The following is a 22174-nucleotide window of genomic DNA, read 5'->3' as shown; positions in this document are numbered from 1 at the left end:
TAGCTCTTACCTTGTGTGAAGTATCCTAATATACTGATGCATAGCATGCCACAGCAGAGCAACAGTCTGCCAGCCCTTAGGTTGCGGGTTCGAATCCCGCTTCGGTATGATTTTTACCATTTCGGGTATCCGTGTATTTTGTCCAACAAGTAAAATGTATGAAAAGGATAGTTCGAACCCAGTGTCGCAATTAAATAAATTCGAAATTATTATTATTATGAATATTATAATTTTCAATTAATTTTCTCCAGTTTTCACCGTTTCTCACCAAATTAATTATTCAATCTCGAGTTGAAGTGGGAAATATCATGGCTAACGGCTATGACCGGCAAGCAACAAGTTTAGTGGCTTGATGATGAACACTTATTAGGAAATCAGTCGGGTCAGGATGGGCATTGTTGCCAACGTTTCGATCGGGGCGTCAACGACATCAGGGTATTCGCCCTGACGAGAATGGCATAGATGGCCATCGAAACGTTGACAGCGATGTCCATCCTGACCCGGCTGATTACCCGAGAAGAGTTCATCAGCAAGATTGACTGGGGAAGCACCTAATGCTTCAAGTTTAGTAGCTATCCGCATCCTGGAGGTTATGCAATAAAACAATACGTATGTACGTTGCTTGTAACATGTATATCAGGATTTTAAAAAATGTTAGTAGAGCTTACTGAGAGCTAACCATGTTGAGTTTGATGGTGCACGTTTGTGTATGTATGGTACTAGCTGACCCGACGAACTACTTACCGCCTGATAATCAATGAACAGTTTAGTTTAACCAATTACAAATAAATAGCAGCTATACTGATTTACATAATTTTTGACTTATTATAATAAAATAAGAAAAATTTACTAAAACTGCAAAAAATAAGTATTCCACTGGTATAGAAAGACATTTCCTTTATTCAATACACAGAGAGTAGGCCGGGGCACGAATACGCGGATTTTTAAAATGAATTTCCTAATTTTTGTTTTACCTTAGGTAATGTTAGACATTGTAGTCTTATAAAGTAGTTGATAAAGTCCATATTTTTGCATTCAGTTGTTGGCCTATTTGTGATTTTAACCGACAAAAAAATGTTTTTAGGTCCAACTTTGTTGCGTAAACCAGCCCCACGATTGGGCAAGTTTAATGCATTTATATTAGGGATGGTCGGATCGAATACCTCGGATTCAAATATCCGCGGAAGACATCGGATCTAGATCCGAAATTTTAAATAATATCTTCAGTGAATGCAACACCCCATAAGGGTGAAAGAGTTCCGATTCTGTCTTCAAATGCGCCATCGCATGCGATTCTTGTCCTACTCATGAACTGTTTTATTTGAAAGCTCTCGCAGAGGTTATGTAGGAGAATTTCAGCCGTGGAAAATAAAAAAGGCAAAATACGACTGGTATATAGTGACTCTTCCCAAGAGATTGAACAATCATCGGGGGAATCTCAGCGTCAGGAATTGCAAGAGGAAAATGCATCTGGATCCGAAAATATCCGACCCGAAAGATCCGGCTCCGAAAATTAAGGATCCGATCCGAATCCGGATCCGAAAAAATCCTGGATCCGTCTATCCCTAATTTATATTATTGTGGAGTACCACATGCAGCTATAAAGCATTACCTGACGTCATGGGGGACGGGCAGCGTTGCTCCTCTGTCGAGGAGGATCTTGAGGATCTCGTAGTTGTTCATGTGTGCCGCCAGGATGAGCGGTGTTATGTCGGGAGTGAAGTTGGACGCGGAGCGATCCACCGCCTCCCAGCTCTGGAATTGTCCGCACCATTCAAATTGAAATTTGAAATAAATGTATGAAATAAGGAGTTAGAAAAAGTTATTTTAATCATTTATTATTATTATTGGCACACAAATTGCCCCTTTAATGTTTTATGTCGTCACTTGATCGAAAAAAATAATTATATTAGTTTGTTTGTGGGTGCTGAGCCTTATCAATATTATTGAGTTGAAAAACCATTATTTATCAGTTACTACGGCGGTGCATGTGAATAGAGATTTATTTTAAATGGTATAAAGGGAGATCACGAAAAAAGTAGACAAATTTTAGCAATGGGAGGATCATAAGGCCGAGCTAGAGCCTATTGCTAGTCATGAATAAAATTGCGGGGATAAGTTTGATTTACTTTTAGCGAGTTATCAAGTAGCATGCCCGTAATTACTTTTAAAACTGCATTTATCAGTCCTTGAAGAAAATATAAATCTATTCATACAGGCCATATGAAGAATATATCATCACACAGTTGTATTCCAAATAAATTATATGCTGCAACTGAGGTTTAGGTAATGTGACAGCTATTCCAAAGGTAGAAATGTCAATTTGAAGCAATAGAAACGGTGTTTTATCAATAGTAATTCAATGAAACATCACCATCTAAGGTCAATTCATTCTTGAGTGCTTTAATGAAAACCTACCGGAATTGTGCCCCTAAATTTTGCATTTAATATTTTTATGTACCCTTTTATCTGTTTTTTATCGTATCTTTTATCTCGTACATCTTTGAATTTTGCTTGTACTCTTTTTTGACTTTGAATGAGCGGGTCCTAACTCTTATTACTATTTAGCATAGAGTCTATAATAAAGATTTAAATATAGACATAATATAGATTCTATAACGTACAACAACCCTTATTTCTTTTTCAACATTGATTCTATATAATAAATTCTAAATGCATTCCCTCTTCAAAGTTTATTGACAGCCCGAGACCAATTATAAAATCGTTTCAGGCTTAATTTTGTGGAATATTGCTATATCTATGAATAAAACACAAATGGTAATTTCCACACTATTTAATGTAACACCCAACGACCGACCATGGTTTCGACACTTTGTGTCATTTTGCTTCGATTGATCCGCAATCATAATATATACACATTATATAATTTTGCATTTACAGGTGACATTGAAAGTGATATAAAGCGTCAAAACCATGGTCGGACGTTAAGTGTTAAAGTTAATAGTGTGGAAATTAGCAATTGGGTTTTAATCATGGATCGAGACCAATTACTTACAAGACTTCTAAAGGATATAAAATGAATCTTTGATCTTTTTTTTGAGTGGACAGCTGACATTAGGAATTCTTCATTTGTGCATTGATTTTCATGAAAATCTATCCAAAGAACAACTTACGTAAGGTGTTCCTGGCTGATGATTCTTCTCTTCCCATTCCAGCAGTATCTCCACGGCTTCCACGTACTCTTCTTTGATGGCATGGAGGAGAGCATCCTGAAATGAAGATTTCAATCAATTCCCTCTCCAAGGGCTACCACCTTATCGTGGTGGAGAGATTTGAGTGCCCCAATGACCCGGAGAGCTATGCTGACGGGAGCGTATGCTCCTGGTAGGGCCACCCAAGCCAGAGAGGTCGAAGGGGTAGGGGACTGACTAAGTGTATCCCTCTGGTCCTCCAGGTTGGGGGTTGTGCGACAGGCCCGTAACCTGCCCATGTAAAACCTTCTTTAACTCATAAGCTTCACATAGAGCCTCGGAATAGGTTAAGATTCAATAGACGACGACTAGGCAAAAGTAAGGACATGCATACTGGTATAACGGATATATTAAACATAGCCACATGGAATGTACAAGGCTAGGGTAATCACGAGTTATTCAATTTACAATTTAGCATTTCAGTGATGAACTCAAATGTTTGTCATGATTGCTTAATTTTCTGTTTTCGAGCTAAAAAAATATTTTTCATATTTTGAATGACGTTGTTTAGGCATGGGTATCGAAGATGGCAAAATTGACTTTTGGGTTGGTAGATTTTGTAGAAAACAAGAGCTTATTGAGGAAATTGCAAATATTCTTGCGATGGAAACTAAGACCTCCTTTAAAGCATTTGATTTTTATTTATATGAGTCAAATTATAGTTGTCTTTAGCTAGAATATTCGGTTCAATATTGGATTCCCCTCAAGATATATAAAGAGATGTGTATTAAATTTTTTTTTCCAAATTTGAAAATTTTCAGCATGTTTCATCTTGTAATGGTGTCTATTATTTCTGTATATTTACAAATATCTACTTTTAGTATGGCAATTCATGGTAATAGCATTACCATACTTATACACTATCTTAAATGACAAATTACTGTGTCATCTGATTAAGTGTAGAAAATTTCTCATCGTGGAATGCAGCCAAATAATTATAATGTTTATATCGTGGGTGAAGGAGCAAAGGTATTCATTATCATCATTTACGAGATGAGTTCATAAAATAACAGAAATTTTAGTTTTCTTTATTATTAATTAATTCATCTGAATCAATTTTGTTGCTTTCATAATAGTCCCCATAAGATATTCATTACATAAGATGTTTTTAACAATTTCTTAAACTTTCTCCACGTTTTCAATGTTGTTGTTGTTGATGTGCCGATTTGTAACCTTTTACGTCTTCACGACCATCTTAGAAGCCCTTACACCACTCGTAAATTCTTGTTTTACTCATATCAAACTCACCATAGGCCCTTTCTTTAACATTTCACACACTTTGTCTGCTGATAATTATTTGCTTTGTAATACTGTTTTGTACCATTTCGTTTAACAAACGAAAATCAGCAAGCTCATAAAAACATGTCCAACTTTAGCGGCTGCCACAGACAAAGTAAACAATGAACAATTTATCATACTTGAGGGGCATGTTTATCCTAATTTAATAATATTTTTTGGTAATCGGAGCCGCCAAACCCGCGAAATTAAAAAAATTTCCTTTTTTTATTTTGTGAACACACCTTTCAAGAAGTTTTTCAAATTCATCTGGAAGTAATGAGACAGGGTTATCCATACCTTAACTTTGATGCCGTAATCCAAGAGGATGTGAATGAGTTCTATATTTTCATTCTCAATGGCTGCGATCAGTGCAGAGCGGTTGAGAGGGTCCACGCAGTTGATGTCCAGCATTTCAGGGTTCTCTTTGGCTTCATCCAAAAGCCTGAGAATGTTAGAACATTAGAGTGTTTTAATAAATTTGTAATTCAATATATGGGTTCGACGTTGAATCGCGTTAGCAAACCACTAAAAAGCAAAACCCCATTACTAAGTTTACGTGACGAATATCAAGTCCAGCAGAAATTATGTTCCAATCTTTGCTAATTTCTGTGAAAAATTTGAGCATTAATGGAAGATTGGTATCAATTTAAGGATCAATTAACTAGGCGTTATATGAGTTAAAATATATAGAATTTGTTAAATACCGTCTTCACATTTAAAAATTTTTTGTCTAATGGGATTGCTTCATATGATAAAGAGAATATTAGAAAGAGAAAATAACCAATCCCATGTATCCATAAAGGTGCAAAGTAATTTCATCTCTATTTGCTTCCTTTTGCTTGTACTATCCTCCTTTTTGTGATGAATTTAATTACTTATTGAATTGACTTCTGCAAAGCGCATTAATTATTAACTTCATGTAATCAATCCCCTGACAATACTAAAAGTATGCCTGAGGATATAAAAACCTATACATATATACTTTTTATACTAAGGCGCCTGTGTACTTTAATTTTCAAAATCGCGAAAATTCCACAGGCCTTGACTGGATGCGAACCCGGATCCTCCATTTCCCCGTCGAGTGCTTTAGCCAGTTAAGCTATTCCCCTTTGTAGAAAATCTATCACCATTGCTAGTCCTAGTACGCTTAAATTCCTTTATTTGCCCTTGACTGTGGGTGTTGCCAGGGACTCTTTAAAGCGACTCTTTCGGGCCGCGAACTATTTAGTTCGGACAGTGGCCACCGCTCACCTGCGGACGGTGGCGCAGTCTCCCCTCTCGGCGAACAGCAGGAACCTCTTCTCCCGCTGCCTGGTAGCCATGTCCTTGGCATACTCCTCTTGGGTCATCTTGGGTGCCCCGGGCGCCCCCCCGGCGCCCCCCACGCTCCCACCCCCTCCCCCGATCAGGTTCTCCCTCGACTGACTCATGCCCGCCATCTTAGTCGCTCGTCAGTCTTGGTCCTCCGCTCTTCTATTCCTGCCTTCTAGTGTGTGTTGGGAGTGGTGGACCAAGGTGACGGTGGCCGCGAGGAAGATGCAGATGGCGGAGAGGGCGACCAGGATGATGGGCAGGGGGTGGGCGAAGAGGAGCAGGTATGCGAGCCTCCGGCGATAGAGCCCCAGGCGGCGCGCCGAGTGGCCCCAGCTGCTGATCGGCTGGCAGAACAGAACCACACGCGAAGCAATGGTACCTGCAACACGAGAGGAAAATTATTAAATACCAGAAGACATTGGTCTACGTGGCGAATAAACGGGATCCACTTTTTGGATTTAAAATAAAACACATTTAAAGAAGTTTTGGGAAAATCGTTAGCACTGTTATCGACAGTTAATTTGTCGTATCGATTCTTTAATAATATATGTGCAGTGCTAGATTAAAAAATGTATTATTTTATTAATACCCCAAAAGCATTGGCAGTTGTAGCCGAATTATAATTGTAAATGCCTCTTGTGTTATTTTCCAATTTTTTTTGGCTGCGTACACTGGAAGACAAAATAAAAGGAGAATGATGGGCATTACAATAGCCTATAATCTTGATTTATGACTGCTTGACCTAGAAATAGTATTGCATATTGTAAGAATTCGGCAAAAATCATTCGCAACTACGGCGCCACTGATTCTTTTTTTTTATTTTCGCAAAAAATATTCTTTCCGAGCTTTTTGGAGCCATTTGGAGCCGGACCCTTTTGGAGCCTTAAAAGTGGCATTGTAATTCATATATTTTTCTATAAAATAGGAAGTTCGTATATCTGTTCGTTCAATATCGATGGAGAAAGTTATAAATTTCAGAATAGGACTTCGTGATGAGGGTGGTGACCAGCTTTTAAGAAATTAGGATAGAAAAGAAGAAATCTGTATACATCGGAGTTCATAATAGGGAACTAAGATCTGCTGCTGAGAGCTCCCGGAACTCGATGAAGAACCGCGTATATCGTGAAAGCACTTGTTTGTGTTGGATTTGTATGGATACGCAAAATGGGGCTATATCCCATGGGGCTAAGGAAATATGATATGTTGATCTTGCATAAAAAAGAATACCGGAAACGTAAAAAAAATATGGGTTATAAGGTCTTATAAGTCTAAGTGCAGAGTTAAATGAAATAATGATGCTAAACAAAAATTATTTACAAATTACACTAAATTTATCTAATTTTCTTCAATTTTATTATAGAAATAAAGCGTGGCAGCTGGGCGTAAAAAATCATTCAAAAGCATTTTAAAAGTAATTTTATAAATTTAAACGATGTACGCCTGTAGTGTTTTATTTCATTAATTGAGGTTCGTAATATTTAATACCATTAATTAATCATGTGCCATTCTCTTATTAGGAATAAGTGCTTGAACCTTATACAGCAAATTGAACTTAGCAAATTAAATATAATCCTTGTACTATTGGCTGCAATACGATTTTTCTGTCTCGAGTATAGGAAAATTTGAATTTTTTTATGAGCTGGATGAAGAGCAAAACGACCAGCCAAGCGTGTTACCATCGAATAATTGGAAAAGTGCATCAGAATACATTTGACTTCTTGTTGGGGGACTGTGGCCCTTTTTTGGAGTTAAAACCTTGGACTAAGACATTTTTATAGCATTTCGGGTACGTTCAATTCAATGTGCGATGATTTATATCCCGAGCACTGTATTTTTTAATGTCTTTTGGTTTTATCGGAGGCTGGTCGCATTTATTACATCAATAATCAACAATCACATCTTATGCCAAAGTTCCGTTTTCATTGTCAACATATTTAATTTTTTTCCGATCTCATAATTCAAACTACTGGACCATCTTCTTAGATAACTAGAAATATGGGTGTCATATTTTTTATTAAATTAATTTGATTTTAAGTTCACAGGGATCACTCACGGTGTGAAATGAAGTAAATTCAGCGTTGTGATGAATAGGTGGAGAGACAAAGGGCATTTTGAAGTCATGGAAATGGTAACGTTAGAAGCCGAAAATTTGGGAAAATAAATAATTGCTAATTTGCGATTTTTGAAAAATATTAGTTTCCAAGGAAACCAGTGGACATTAAAGTTAACATTTGAGAAGAGGCTGTATTTTTGTAACACTTACTTTCTAAGTAACTTTGTTGCCGAGTATCGTAATAAATTTTTTACATTATTGAATGTTTAAGATCAATTTGAGTTCCAATATTAACTCGCATCTCTTACAGTGCTTTTTTGGTGCCCTTACTTTTTTTTAGCCTATCATCTTTTTCTATCGTCAGGACTTTTATGTACTACCCATGTAAAAATTTTTTACTCTTTTTAAGTTTTTAAATCTATCTTTGGCCTCTTTAATTGACTGAACAATTTAGATGCCCTTCCTGGCTAATTGGACATAATGGTCATAATTGACAAAGAGAAAATTTGCAACGAACAAAATTCACTAGTTTCTCGGATAATTTGTTAAAATCTCAGTGCGTCTGCGTGCAGGAATATGGGATAGAGAAACAAAACAGGTAAGGCTTTAGACATAAAATCTCTAATTAAGAGCTTTTTGGACGCTTTTCATGGCGGATGTTACCCGTGTTCGGTTATGTAGGTCAGGGCGCACCTAATTTTACCCGAAACCTTGCAACTTGTAATGTGATATATAAGTGTCAAGGAAGGGAATCTCTTTTTTTCCCATGTGCAGGATATAAAACAGCCGGAGATAAAACAGTCACATGGCGTATAATTCGGGTTTTATTTGGTCATCGCGAGTGTTTGTAACCTTGAAACTATGCGCACACGCGTATACCAAACCTCCGATGTCTACCAAGAATTTTGTTTAAAGGGACATTGCTGCCCCATAAATTCTGCAAGGGACGACTTTATATTCTTTTATAAGCATTTATATCACAGAACTTAAAATTTTCCATCATTTACCAGGCAAAACTGTTTATGTTTATCTCAGGCATGTGTAAACCGTCAACGAAAGTTGTCTGTAGCACACTTAAATGAGGTTTCTACCTGCAGTAATTAGTGGGAGTGTAAAATTATATACAAAGTCCGAAAAATAATATTAATTAGCAAATACTAGCAATACATCTCAAATATAGGTACAGTGAAATACTGGCTTTATACCACGTGAAATTTCCGAAAATAATCCGTCTCGTATTTTTTTCTTTTGCCATTATTGATTGTGATGAATAGATGAAGTGATGATACATAAAAGTTCATGATTAAGTAACATACAAAAACTTTACCCTAATAATAAGCGGGAACTAATAAAAAATTAGAATACCATTTACTTAATGTTTAAAAAATACAGAAATGTAGATTTTGTCCCTGAATTTCTCGTATTATATATAAGCACAGTGTAATACTTTGTCCCTCAGCAGTATGAATTTGACGATCCGTTAGATTCAAATTGGTATACTTTTGAAATATTTATTATATAGAGAAAAGAAAAATGTTCTTAGTTTGAAAAAAAGTGTGTACATTATGTCCCAAATGGGAGCCGTAAGAAGAGCAATATGTTATAAACGTATCGGTGAAAAAGGTAAATCAAGAGTAACTCAAACAGAGGCGTAATGATCTAGTACGGATATTTATGTGAAGAAAACCGTGAGAAATAGTGTAATAAATCGTCAAAAGTACTTTATATTAAAGATTCGTATAATTTTCAATGATTATTTGCTATTTAATGCCATGCTATGGCTAAAATTGTATGCTAATACATCACCCGCTGATAATTTAAAGCGAATTAGCCTTTACCAACAGTTTCAAGGTTAGTCCTCCTCAAATTAAGTGAGTGTTACGTCACCTGGTTGGGCTGAGTGATGCTAACCATATTGCATTGGAGTAATACGCTTTGTTCTGTTCCGTAGGCTTAGTGCTCATTTTAAGCTATCACCTCGTGTTGACGTGTTTATCGATGAAATTGATTGGGAGGAGCAATTAAGATAGCCGATCGATGCAAAGTGTGTCATTGCCATGAATAGTGGTGCTCAAAAGTTTTTTTAAATACCCATCACCCTTATTTTGCATCATCAGACTTATCTTAGGTTTCATAGGATGAAGCAGCGAATGTCGCCGGTCAATCGTCTGTTTTTCATTTGCTCACTTGTTTGGATATTTGGAATTGAAATACATGTCATTTTACTTTTCGCTTCCTAAGTTTACTTTGAGAGACTGCAGTACACTTAGGGTGTTTTAATTCCGTTGGTAAGAAAATTATAATCTACGAAAGTGCAATTTTATCTGTCTATTCGTAAAATGTAAAATTATAAGGCTGTGGGAGTTATTTTTGCCGGAAAATACCATAAATGACGCGATACTACGTACCTATCATGTTTTTACACATATTTGGGTTTGAATCAAGCTAAAATTTTATCGCGAAGAAGTGACACAGCACTCAAAAACGATAAAATGTAGATAAATATTGCAAAAAAAAAACGGACGGTACCAATGGAAAAAGGGAAAATGTGCAATAAGTCGTCTTAGCGAGAGGCGCGATCAGTTTTATGAATCGATAAACGTTATCTATGCCTGATAGTACGTGGTATTAAGGTACCTAATCTAAAATTTCACCGATCTGAGATCTAATACCTTTATTTTATTCTTGTGATCCCTTTCACCACAGTGGGACGGTAAACGAAAGATAAATTATCGTGAATGAAAAGAAAAACTTCGTTATATACTACTAGTTTTTTCAGGTACAACAAGTTTGACTCAGCAGCGTGATCTTCATTATATTACCTAGGTGCGTCATAGTATCATATTAATCTAGCTGCGTCATCTTCAGTACCTGAAATAAATTGGTGGAATATATCGAAGTTTTCTTTTCATTTACGGTAAAATGAACTTCCACGATAAGAAAATAATTAATTTTCTCATCGTCCGAGAAAAAACTCCTCTCTGAATTCACTTTGTAAATTTATCATGTATTGTCCTCTACACTCCAATAATTAAGATTTACTCCGGTTGTTCCGCTGTTATCCTAAAACCTCCCACCAAAATTGATGTTGATGTGGCATGCGGAGTTGTTTGCAAGTGTAGATGCTCTTGAAACTTTAAAAACACAGCATGAAAATAACCTTCTTACCATGAATCAATTTAAATGTGTTAATGTTGACGTCAAAAGGAAAGAAGAGGCCGTTATTAGATGGATTTACACGTGGGCAATACACATCGTACAATAATTTACACATCGGTGATATTTAGGGGAGTGCTTAGTAAAAAATTAGATTTATCCGTGGAAGAAAACACAGGTATGAATATTCCTCAGGCGGCTTTTCAAAGCCAGACAAAAACTTGATATTTTTTCTACGTTAGGTACGCGAACCTCGTTGCATGCGATACATTTTGAGTGGCACCAGCGAGGGTGGTTCTCCAACATGGATTTCCGGGCTTAACCCCTCTACACATTCCCTTATGGCTTCAATGCAGGCTTTGAACAAGTAGGTCATTGCTAACAATCTTGAAAGAGTTGAAAGCGCACTGTGTGCGCAATTGTCGCTCTCGTCTGGATCTTGTTTTCAATTTCAGCTACCGAAACCTTTTATAGTCTCATCCGATGTTTCTTTCACAGATTCGCCTAAAGAAACATTCAAAAATGTTTTTCCAAAAATCGCGTTTATTGATGCATTTCGGTGTTTAATAGCCTTTGAATTAACTTTTTTTGGAAGCTTGCATGCAGGAAAAAGCAAATTGTACTCTGTATGGCCGGCAAAAAATGTTTTTGCCTTACGTTTTCACGCAGGAAGTATAAAACTACATTTAGCAAGGCCCACTAATATGTTAATTTCTTTTTCATGTTTTTTTACAGTGAAAATTAATTTTACAGTAAAAAAATATGTAACAAAGCATTTCAGTAGATATATATTTTTAAAAAAAGTAGTAAGTAGAAACCACTTACAATATAGGCAAGATTGAAGATATTGACAGAAAATTCAAGAATCTCGTGCCACAAAACAGTATCATTGCTTTTTAAGTTTATAATAGTGTATTTTAGCATTAGAAATCTCATCGTAAGGACATGAATACGATAGTAGTAATTTATTTCTAGCCAACTAAATCTATTCAGAAATATATAGTTACTGTATTTCAACATATATTGAGCCTCTAGAAGAAAACTGGCTGGTAGATATTTCTCAGGATTTCAATGAAAATCCGGTTACCATGGAGAGAAACTGAAGTTCACGGTCATTTACGTGAAAATAATTTCTTTCTCGTGGCATGGGATCACTCCAGTGGCTCATGGTTTTGGATCGATAGATTGCTGCCGGTTATCGCGCGTCAACTGTCAGTTTGGAGGGCATATTGCGAGCACGTAGCGGTTTCAATGGGATTACCTTTTGCGCTTCCTCGAAAGATGAAGTTCATACTAGCCGAGAATAACCCTTGCCATGAAAGAGTACGTCAATTTTACGACTGCGGAAGGCTGAAGAGTCTACTACGAAATGTGCAAAAAGAAATTACTCATCCTATTTCAAGGCCATGCTTATAAGGCAAATGTAGCTAAGGCTAATCCAGCGCAGCCCTCAATTTGAACATTTACGTTTTATTCTTCCTAGAATTTTGAAATTTTCACTGATTCAATTACTTTGGAAACGAATGTGTGTAAAAATTTAAGGATGAAAAAGGTGTAGCTCTTTGAGTGGAAACTTCACCTTTGCCGTCAAGAAATGTGATCATTTATTACACTATTGTTAACGGTGAATTTAGTGTTGCTCAAAGATTTCTATCGAAAGTACCTCTCAATTCTTGTAGAAAGTACTATGGTGTGTTGAATTCGGTTGGAGTGAAGGTAAAATGCAATGCAGTTGTATTTGAATGGGAGCATTCCACTCGGTATGAAAGAAGCATTGGGGTCGTTCACAGTATCGAACAGGTGGTCGACCAAAAAAGAGAAAAATATAATTTACGAACTGTCTGAGAAGTCTGTCAATTTTAAATTTTATAATAGGGTAGTATCCTTCATCAAAGAAAACGAAGGGCATTGATTGCGATTCGTTACCCACCATAAGCATATTCATAATATACAAATTATTTTGTTTTAGAAATCCCAGTTCAGACGAATGTTTATGTTCAATTTTAACCTCATTTGAAAAAGGCCAGATTGGCGCCCATGCGATGCCACTCCACGTGACGTCACAGGGACCTAGATGCTATACGAGTAGATGGGAGTTTTACATCGTCTGAGATTACCAATGCATGCATGAGGCACAGAGTTCAGGGAAACATCTCTTAATAACCACCCATTTAAATTGCCTAAGTTCGGGAAGTTTCCTTCGTTTGATAGGGTAATAATAATCCTTATTTAATCCAGGCGCTACCTGCTAGCAGCCTGCGTCGTATCAGCACTCAAGCCTCGCCCCAAGGTCACCTCACTTAGCGGCAGCGGGTACCAGAAATACGTCACACGGGATTTTCCCATCATTCCTACTTAGCCGTCGCGTTTTCGCGTGCTTGAAAATTTTCACTTTTCGTTTAATCGCGAAAAATAGATATCGTCATTTCAAAATCTAAGAGCGTGAAATGCGTACACCAGGAGTAATAATCTTTTGATTTAGGCAATAAAAAAATAAAAGGAAACCACCCTATTACCTTATTTACGTAGTGCCTAAACATGTATCTTTCTTATGCCTCTCCAGTCGTTGAGAAAGATGGGCTGCGTCTCATCGGAAGTCAGAGTAGACTTTCCCCCGTAAGTGCCTTCTTTTCATTTTTTTGCCTTATGCTGCTTAAATATGATATCAACCTGTATTTTGCAGATGTCTATGAAGGTTAATTATTTTGACCAAAATAGTGAAATGAACAAAAGCAATCACGGATTATATGTTTGCTCGTACAATTGCTCAGCTAATTGCTTAGATATACTGGAAAAGCTAGGCTATCAGTCTCAATTAAAGCTCTTAGATGTATGCTTCCCTTTCCTTTCCATGGCGCGATCTTTTTATTCAGAGTTTATGAAATATTCAGAGTTTATGAAAAAAACAAAATTACCGACTACTTTTAGTTTAAACAATTAGTCTGACATGTTGTTTGCTGTAGTCTTGACGGTAAACCTGATAGCTCAACCAGACTTGGAGCAGTTCAATTGTTTGTCATTAATTGGCCATTCTTTAATGCTTAAAATAAGGGGTCTTTACGTGGGATAACTTTATTTTCGAGTTGTTGGTGTACATTTGCACCCTGAAGCTTTAATAAAGGTGTAAAATGCGAACAATAGTGGTAAATGATTTTTAAACATTGATTTGCTCGGTACTAGGTTGAGTTAATATAAATTCTACCCATTTATTTTATTATTATATTACAAATACTTTCATGTGACTAGGTGGTTATACAGTCTGGGCACACATATTTTCATTCCCGTGAAAAGAAATTTGCTTCCTGAATATTTTCATGGGATCCATATATCAAGCGATTACTTTGCAAGTGACGCTAGCCCTAATATTTTTAGGTGCGGCCCGGTGCGCTGCTCAACTCAGTTCAGTCACATTCATACAAGTGCATCAACGAAACAGGAAATTGATTTTTTCCAAGTATATTTATCTATAAGGAGTTACCATTGATACCAAATGTACACAAAATTTATCAGACTTTGGCGATATAGTGCGTGGATGTAATGTCTGCTTTTTTCCAGGCGAGCAATGGCAATGAAGAGTGCTCGGGTTTCACACCGGGTAAGGTCCTTCATAACTATATCATCATAGTTTGATATAGGTATTCTTCCAACGTTACGATGTGCAATTCGCACATCAACCTCAGGGGTTCAGGAATCCAATGATCCAGGAATTGGATTCCTGAATACCTGAGGGCGAATCGCATATAAAAATGTTGGAAGGATATATTAAGGATCTTACCTGGTGTGATACCCGAAAAATCCTATAAGACACGGTCTCAGGCGTTACTTTGTGGAACTGCTTCATCATAGAATAAAATAAAATTGCTTTGTTCTATTCCACACTTTATTTTAAATAGCACGACCCGGGTTTCAGCATCTCATGCTATTATCACCTGGGTCGTGCTATTTAAAATAAATTGTGGAATAGAACAAAGTAATTTTAATATATTCCATCCGAAAAATCCTCACTGTTAGTGTCAATAGTGTTGTCAATAATTAGAAATGGTAAGAGTCCTGCAAAAATTCTATTAATTAATACATTTTACAAGCATGATTTTTTGATGAAAAGAGTATGATAGTGGTATTTTAGTGTATGAAGAGTGGTTGGTATTGTGCGTAAATTCCACGGAGAACATCATTCGCCTTGACCGGTATTCGAACCCGGATCCCTCGATTTGCGGTCGAGTGCTTTAGCCAGTTAAGCTATCGATGCGTCGTTCCTCCTTGTGGAACTTTGTGGACTATACCGAATATTACAGCATGGGATGATGAGGCCTGCTGTGCATATTACACGATATGCTCAGCAGCCCACTCCATCTTGTCCGGTATAGTTCACAAATCATCCCAGAGGGGGGAATGACGCCTCGATAGCTTAACTGGTTAAAGCACTCGACCGGAATTAGAAAGATCGTGGATCGAACCCCGGTGTAGGCGAGTGTTATTTTCCCTGTGGAATCATCGTACAGTTTGTGGATTGTGAGTGACTCCATTGAGTTTTCACCGCGGCTAGTCCCGGTATACCTAAAAAAAGGTTGGAATGTAATTTTAACCAATTTCTGATTCCGATATTTTTTTCGTGAATTTAATTTGAACGTGAACAAAAATTTAAGCCTCAAACTTGAAGCAAGTGTCGTGCACATTCCAAAATAATAGTCCGAAAAAGAAATGGGCAAAATATCCTTGGAGGTCGCAGTGGAGTCTTCCTCGCCCGCTCTTGAGGTGGCGTGTCAGCATTTCTGAGTGGCTTGTTTTTTCTAAATGTCCGATCGGAGGAAACACGCGCTCCCCGACACACTCCATAGGGCCCTCAAAATCGTCCGATAGGGTTTCCCCGCAAAGGGGGGGGTCTAACGCGATTTGCATTCTCGCCAGCCGCCCTCTCCCCTCCCACTCCAGCGCCGCCCCCCGTGTAGACGGCCGAAAACGGAACGAATCGAGAGAGGCATGCCGCCAAATGTGCTGATACACGTGCCTTCTTGTCCGGAGTTAGGAAACGAATCAGGAATATATACGTTCATTCCAGGTGACATCGCCATATTTAGATGGATTTGGTAGGATTCAAAAGGGGAATACCATGCCGGTTGTAATTTAATTTGACATAACATCTATCAGCCTTGTAACTTACTTGTCCGTTAGCTGATAAATAAATGTTTACCAATGATTATCAAAATATTGCCGTCTTCATATTAGGATACAATATAAGTACGTCCGCTATAAACAAATGTTGCAGACAATCCATCTTAATATGGCGATAACTTAACTTATTATATTGTATCTCTTGTAATCTATGTAACATCTATCAATCGTTGTTGCACTATTTTTTTAAATATCCAATTTTGATCACCTGCATGGTTCAAAACCGATTAAATCTTAATATTTCATGGCTAGAAGGACTTACTGGTCCTTCACAAGACCACAGCGTATTATAAGAATGACAATTTGTAAGAGTATCGATAATTATAATCATTCGATAACTAACAGCGGTACAAGAATATGCAGAAAAAGCATTTGATAGAAACATCAGGTCCATTGTTTAACATTTAGAGGTTGCTCAAGAGCGCTGATTACAATTACAATTTATTACCTGCCAAAAGCATCTCTTGTAGGGGTAATATAAATTTCACAATGATATGGGCCAAAATTCGCTCCGTTAATGTCTAAGCAGCCGTTTACTAAGAACAAAATATTTAAGCGACGAATGCGGTCGCGTGCTCTGGGTGCTAGGAGGTATTTAGTCTCGGTCAGCTGATTGGTCCTGCGCCCTTCATTACCCTACGACTTCCCAGCAAGAGCCGAGTTAGTAATAATTCGTTGGCCTCCTAGGCTGAATGTGAAGTGTTAACACAATCTTACTGACGGAACAGCACGAATTAAGCCATATTGAATTCACGTTCTTTTATAAAGTTTCCACTTATGGGAAGCCTAAAAATTAGATAATTTTAACAGAAACAAAACAAAAAAATTATGGCTAAGTCATTAAAAAATTTCAACTCGGGAATAAAGATGTTTTTACATATGGCTACTATTATTTAGGAGTAAGTAAGTGAAGATTAAGTTGGTCTCCTACCAAATCGCCAATACTGTTTTCTCCTCCAAAAGAAGACGCCAACTAAAACCACTGAAATGCAGGAATGACACTGATTTTCACGATATTCACGATAGCTCTCAATATCAGTGCGCAGTTATCGAAAGATGAGCCCAAAATTGCGGATCTAATTTATGCATATCTATGGATAAGTTGAGACATTGAGATATACATTAGTGATTCATGTAATCCTGATCCTTTTTCCTCCCCTTTAGCACTTAATTTTATTGAAATGATATTGCCAAAAAAATAAGCCAAGAAAAACATTGATTTCAGGTTTTATCTCGTGGAATTATTCAATCATGATGATGAAAGAAAAAAAATAAGGTGTGGAAAATTAAAAAAAAAATTCTTTGCACTGCATGAAACAAGCAACTTTGTACGCCCTCTCGCGCACGGGTGCAAAGTATTACATGCCAATGGCGTTATTCACCATGAAAAAATATTTGGCCCAGTTGGGATTGGAACCTGGATCTCCCGATTGCCAGTCAGGTATACTACCAACTGGAAGAATTCATGCTCCGATTGTTGCTTAGTAAGCACGACTTTCATCTCCTGTGCCACAGTGCTGACTTGAGACGTCAGCACCTTTTTCGATAAAACTCAGGCTGAGATTCGCTTTGGAGGAAGATCGCTTGGTGGTTTAATTGGTAATATGCCTGACCGATAATTGGTAGATAAGGCTTCGAATCCGGGATAAGCCAAATATATTTTCATGGCAAATTTCATCCTTGGTCTATTTACTAAAGAATTTCCTCCAAAATGCACAACGTGAGAAGAGACGTTTTCCTCCTTGTCAACCAATCAGACCATTTATATCCGTCACGTGATGTCAGATGTTGCCATTTCAATCTTGATCTCACTCTATATCTACTTTGAGGACCAAATTGAGAATTTATTATTATCTTCCTGTGCGCTCCTACAATGGTGTTAAACTCATTTTTGCGAATTGCTTAGATCTGGTGTCATACCTTAACAGAAATGTTTGTTTATTTCAAACTTTTTTAACTTTGACGCGGTCATTTTTAGTCAGAAATGGTTGAAAATGGCTAAAACAAAATCGGAAATGGTACCATTGCAAGGAATATTTGTGATCTCTCGAATTCTACCAAATAATATTTAATGCAAGAAGTGTTTCCAAAGGTTGGTGACCTCCTCTGTATTTTGATCAATCCGAGAAGAGGAGCACAGTGGAATAAGATGTAATTTAAGAGCCAGCATTTTCTTCAAGTATTATTTCAACCAATGAAAAAAATTGTGCCAAATTTTCTATGTGACTCAACGCATTGGTGCGACGAAACTTGGGAACTTCGTAGGGCTACTACACTTTTGAAGCCGGGTCTGCAAAGTCGAGAATTTTTTTACGCTGCACTTCCACGGGGTGGTTGGACAGTGGAAGGAAAAGGAAAGAGGCTCCGATTGATTAATCAATTATTCGAAGTCACAACTTCCGAAAATCAGCATGAGCAACTTATGAAAGGAGTGTAGTACATATTTCATGCTATATTTGTTGATTGCGAACGTACATACATTGTTTTCTGATATGAAAGGGACAATATTTTGTTAAAAATTGGCAAACATTTATTTCCCTTCTAACCGTAGCTTTTTTCCGAAAGAAATATTTCTGCCAGTTTCAGTAAATAACTGGAGAAAAATTCGGTGGATACACTTTCGGTACAGATAATGTAATAAATGTAGTTTGTAGATTGATATTACTGCTGAATCTGAATGCTCCAGCCTACACCAGCCGTCCCTGAGAGCAGCAGTGATATCAACCGTAGTACATCGTGTAAAGGCCATAGCAGACACCGAGAGTCTTCCTAGTGAGTGGAGGTATTTGAAAAAAACATTCTGGGAAAACCTGATGGCATCTCTACGGACCCTAGCAACAATAGGGGCCACAAGATGAAATGGGATGGCGCGAAATTAAGCAGCCGTTCCTACAACTTATGGGGCACGCTTAGTTTGGAGGCAATTGATATCAGACTTAATAAAATGATTTAAATCGAAGCACGGGCTATAACCTTAGCAATACCTCAAATATTATTTTGAAGATATTTTTGCAAAAATGATGGAATTCCTTCTTTTTATCCTAATTACCGACATATTTCCGGCCGATCAGAAGAAGCCAGATTTTTGTAACTGTTTATAGTCATATCTCAACGTTTTTAGTCCAGTCAAACTTATTCATTCATCCTGATGACGATGGACGAGTCGTCCGCTGAAGCGTTGGTGATATGCAAGGAATTGAACCGGCGGAAATCCCGAGAAGAATTAATTAATCGCTGTTATTTATTCTATTATTCGCAATCAAGACCTTTTAAGGAGACATTTTTTATTACAAAAATATCATGTTCCATTCAACAGCAAAAAAGCTACGCGTAGTAACTCATGGATGGAAAAAATAATTTATCTCAGTCGCTTTCAGAGCCCCTGCATCAAAAGATATCATATGACTGATCGAAAAAGTAATTTTGAATAATATATATCTAATATTTTAACGGCAGATTTGGGATTTAGGTGGCGGATGGTATCCATAACAGGAATACTAATGCAATTTTCCTCCAAATGTATTTACTCCGTATTACGCTTTAACTCATAGAACCATTATTAAAATTTTTGGAAGAAAGCAGCGATTCTTCTGTGGCTTATATTTTTACATAAATTAACAAATCTTTGCAGAAGCTTCATTATATGTGTTCAAACTAATTGAGTGTATTATAATGGTTCAAATTTTTGCCATGAATCACATTAAATCATTTGTTGATTATAATGGTCATGCTGTAATGGGGTGGTTTTATTTTTTATTGCCTAAATCGAAAGATTATTATTCATGGAGTACGTATTTCACACTTTTAGATTTTTAAATGACGATATCTATCTTTGCGATTAAATGAAAAGCGAAAAATTTCAAGCGCGCGAAAACGCGACGGCTAAGTATGAATGCTGAGAAAATCCCGTTTGACCTCCTTCTATTTCCAGCTGCCGCCGTGTGAGGCCACCTTGGTGCGAGGCTATGAGCGCCGCTACGATGCAGGCTGCGAGCAGGTAGCGCTTGGATTAAATAAGGATTCTTAATACCCTATCAATCGAAGGAACTTTCCGACTAAAAGTAAATTTTAATAGGTGATTATTAAGAAATGTTTCCCTGAGCTCTGTGCCTCATGCATGCATTGGTAATCTCAGACGATGTAAAACTCCTGACTTCTCGTATAGCATCAGGGCTCCTGTGATGCCATGTGGAGTGGTAGCGCATCGCCGCCAATGTGGCCTTTTTCAAATTCGGTTAAATTTGACCATTAACATTCGTCTAAACTGGGATTTCTAAAAACAAATAATTTGTATATTATGTATACACTAATGGTGGTTAACGAATCGCAATCAATGCCTTTCGTTTTCTTCGAAACTACCCTATAATCGCTTTTAATGAGGTCAGTATGAATCGTCCTATTGACTATTCACGTTTTTTTTTTTTAAATTGAAAAGAAAAAAACCTTCTTGTCAGTTTTACTGTAATGACTCCAAGTCAGTGCGTGTCACGTGATCTTGTTAAGGGTGTAAGTAACTTCTCATTAATCACCGGGCTTCCACCGCTCGTCGATTTCGTAATCGCTTCACACCTGTAGCTGAGCGTGAAATGGCAGTTACAGAGCGAACCTTGGTCATCCTTCTCCAAGTGCTTGACGGCCTATCCTTCAGAGGATGTATCAATTTCTTTCGAACGTTCGCATTTTGTCTCCATTCGACACGTGTCACTCCAACATAACCAGCAAAGTTACGAAGAGAAAGTAATCGAATTATTGCTTACGATCACATCTTTGGTAATTTTTACTTGCAATGGATACATTTTGGAAAAAAGCGTTTTATAATCTCCTCCAAAACTCGTGCTGCTCAACGTTACATTTGAATTATCGTTACATTTTAGTGATTAAAATTGAAAATTTGAATTCATCGCGCGGTTTAAAGAAGGCAGTCCCAGCTCATTAATCCCGTCCTGTAAAACTGAAAACTTTTTATAGAGCACATTTATTTGTATAAGCCTGAGGTGTCCAATTCCTACATTTAAAATTTAAATTTCTGCAATGACATTAAATAATAATTCGAATACTGGTTTGAATGTTAGTACTCCGTGTTTGAGAAAGTATTGTATTGACAGCAATCGGAACATGCTCAGGAACAAAATTAAAAGCAATTGAAATCTTTTATGAACTCCAACTGATTCAATGAAATCCAGCTGAAAGATTTTTAGAGAGTAATTATTAACAAATTTGAGTCTGCTAGGTAATTCTAATTGGGCCCGATTACATTATTTAGATACTTTTTTATTTAATCAATGCGATTAATTGAAAGAGATTGTATCTCGAACAAATAAAACCTGTGGAGTAGATCTATTAGCCGGAAAGAACGGATTTGGAGCATTCCGTCGAGTTGAGATGACATTTGTCATTATTTGCCGTTTATACTTAAAAACGAAGCAAGTTCTGTGATAATTATGTCACTAAATTTTTATTCTCATAATGTTTTTCATGGTAGAGCTCATCTCATGCTTTTTCAAAATAAAAATCCTCACTTATACCGTAATGATGATGAAGAACTGAATTTTACTTCTCATAATTTTCGATACCTTCATGCTATATACCTGGTAAATTTTTGGGAGGTAACCAATTAATGATGAATTCAGCTTTTACTAATCCATATGCTTTGACTTCGGGATAAGTAATTATGAAGCCCGAGAGTCTTTTGCAAAGAAATACATGGAACGGCATGTAAAAATATTTTAAACCAGGATTTACGTAGTTGTGAACTAAAAAGTATAAAATAATATTAACATGACTCAGAAGATCACAGCGTGGGAGTTTAGCTTACTCAAAACCTTGTCAGCTACATATCTTCTGCAAGCGCATGCCTTTTAGGGGGAGCACAGTGAATTAATTTATAAGTTTGTTTTCTCTTGAATTTAATCGCTGTTTGTGGCAAGAATATTTGTTCATTTTGTCATCTTTTTCATTTATGAATGACACATTTTTATATACGTGGTGT

At 37.0% G+C, this 22174-nt stretch overlaps 1 protein-coding gene across 1 annotated transcript in view; it reads right to left on the bottom strand.

Annotated features, from left to right (window-relative positions):
* The window catches only part of LOC124162870 (transient receptor potential protein-like), a 44959-nt gene that overhangs the window by 21565 nt on the left and 1220 nt on the right, over nt 1-22174 (bottom strand). The window contains exons 2-5 of the mRNA XM_046539560.1: nt 5742-6183; nt 4788-4932; nt 3135-3230; nt 1613-1755 (exon numbers count right to left, since the gene is read on the bottom strand). Of these exons, the coding sequence (XP_046395516.1) occupies nt 1613-1755; nt 3135-3230; nt 4788-4932; nt 5742-5929 (572 nt within the window). The 5' untranslated portion in view covers nt 5930-6183. The remainder of the gene's footprint in view (nt 1-1612; nt 1756-3134; nt 3231-4787; nt 4933-5741; nt 6184-22174) is intronic.

Source organism: Ischnura elegans, chromosome 7, assembly GCF_921293095.1.
Source record: "Ischnura elegans chromosome 7, ioIscEleg1.1, whole genome shotgun sequence".
Taxonomy (NCBI): Eukaryota; Metazoa; Arthropoda; class Insecta; order Odonata; family Coenagrionidae; genus Ischnura; species Ischnura elegans.
This window is presented reverse-complemented; position numbering and strand designations above follow the sequence as displayed.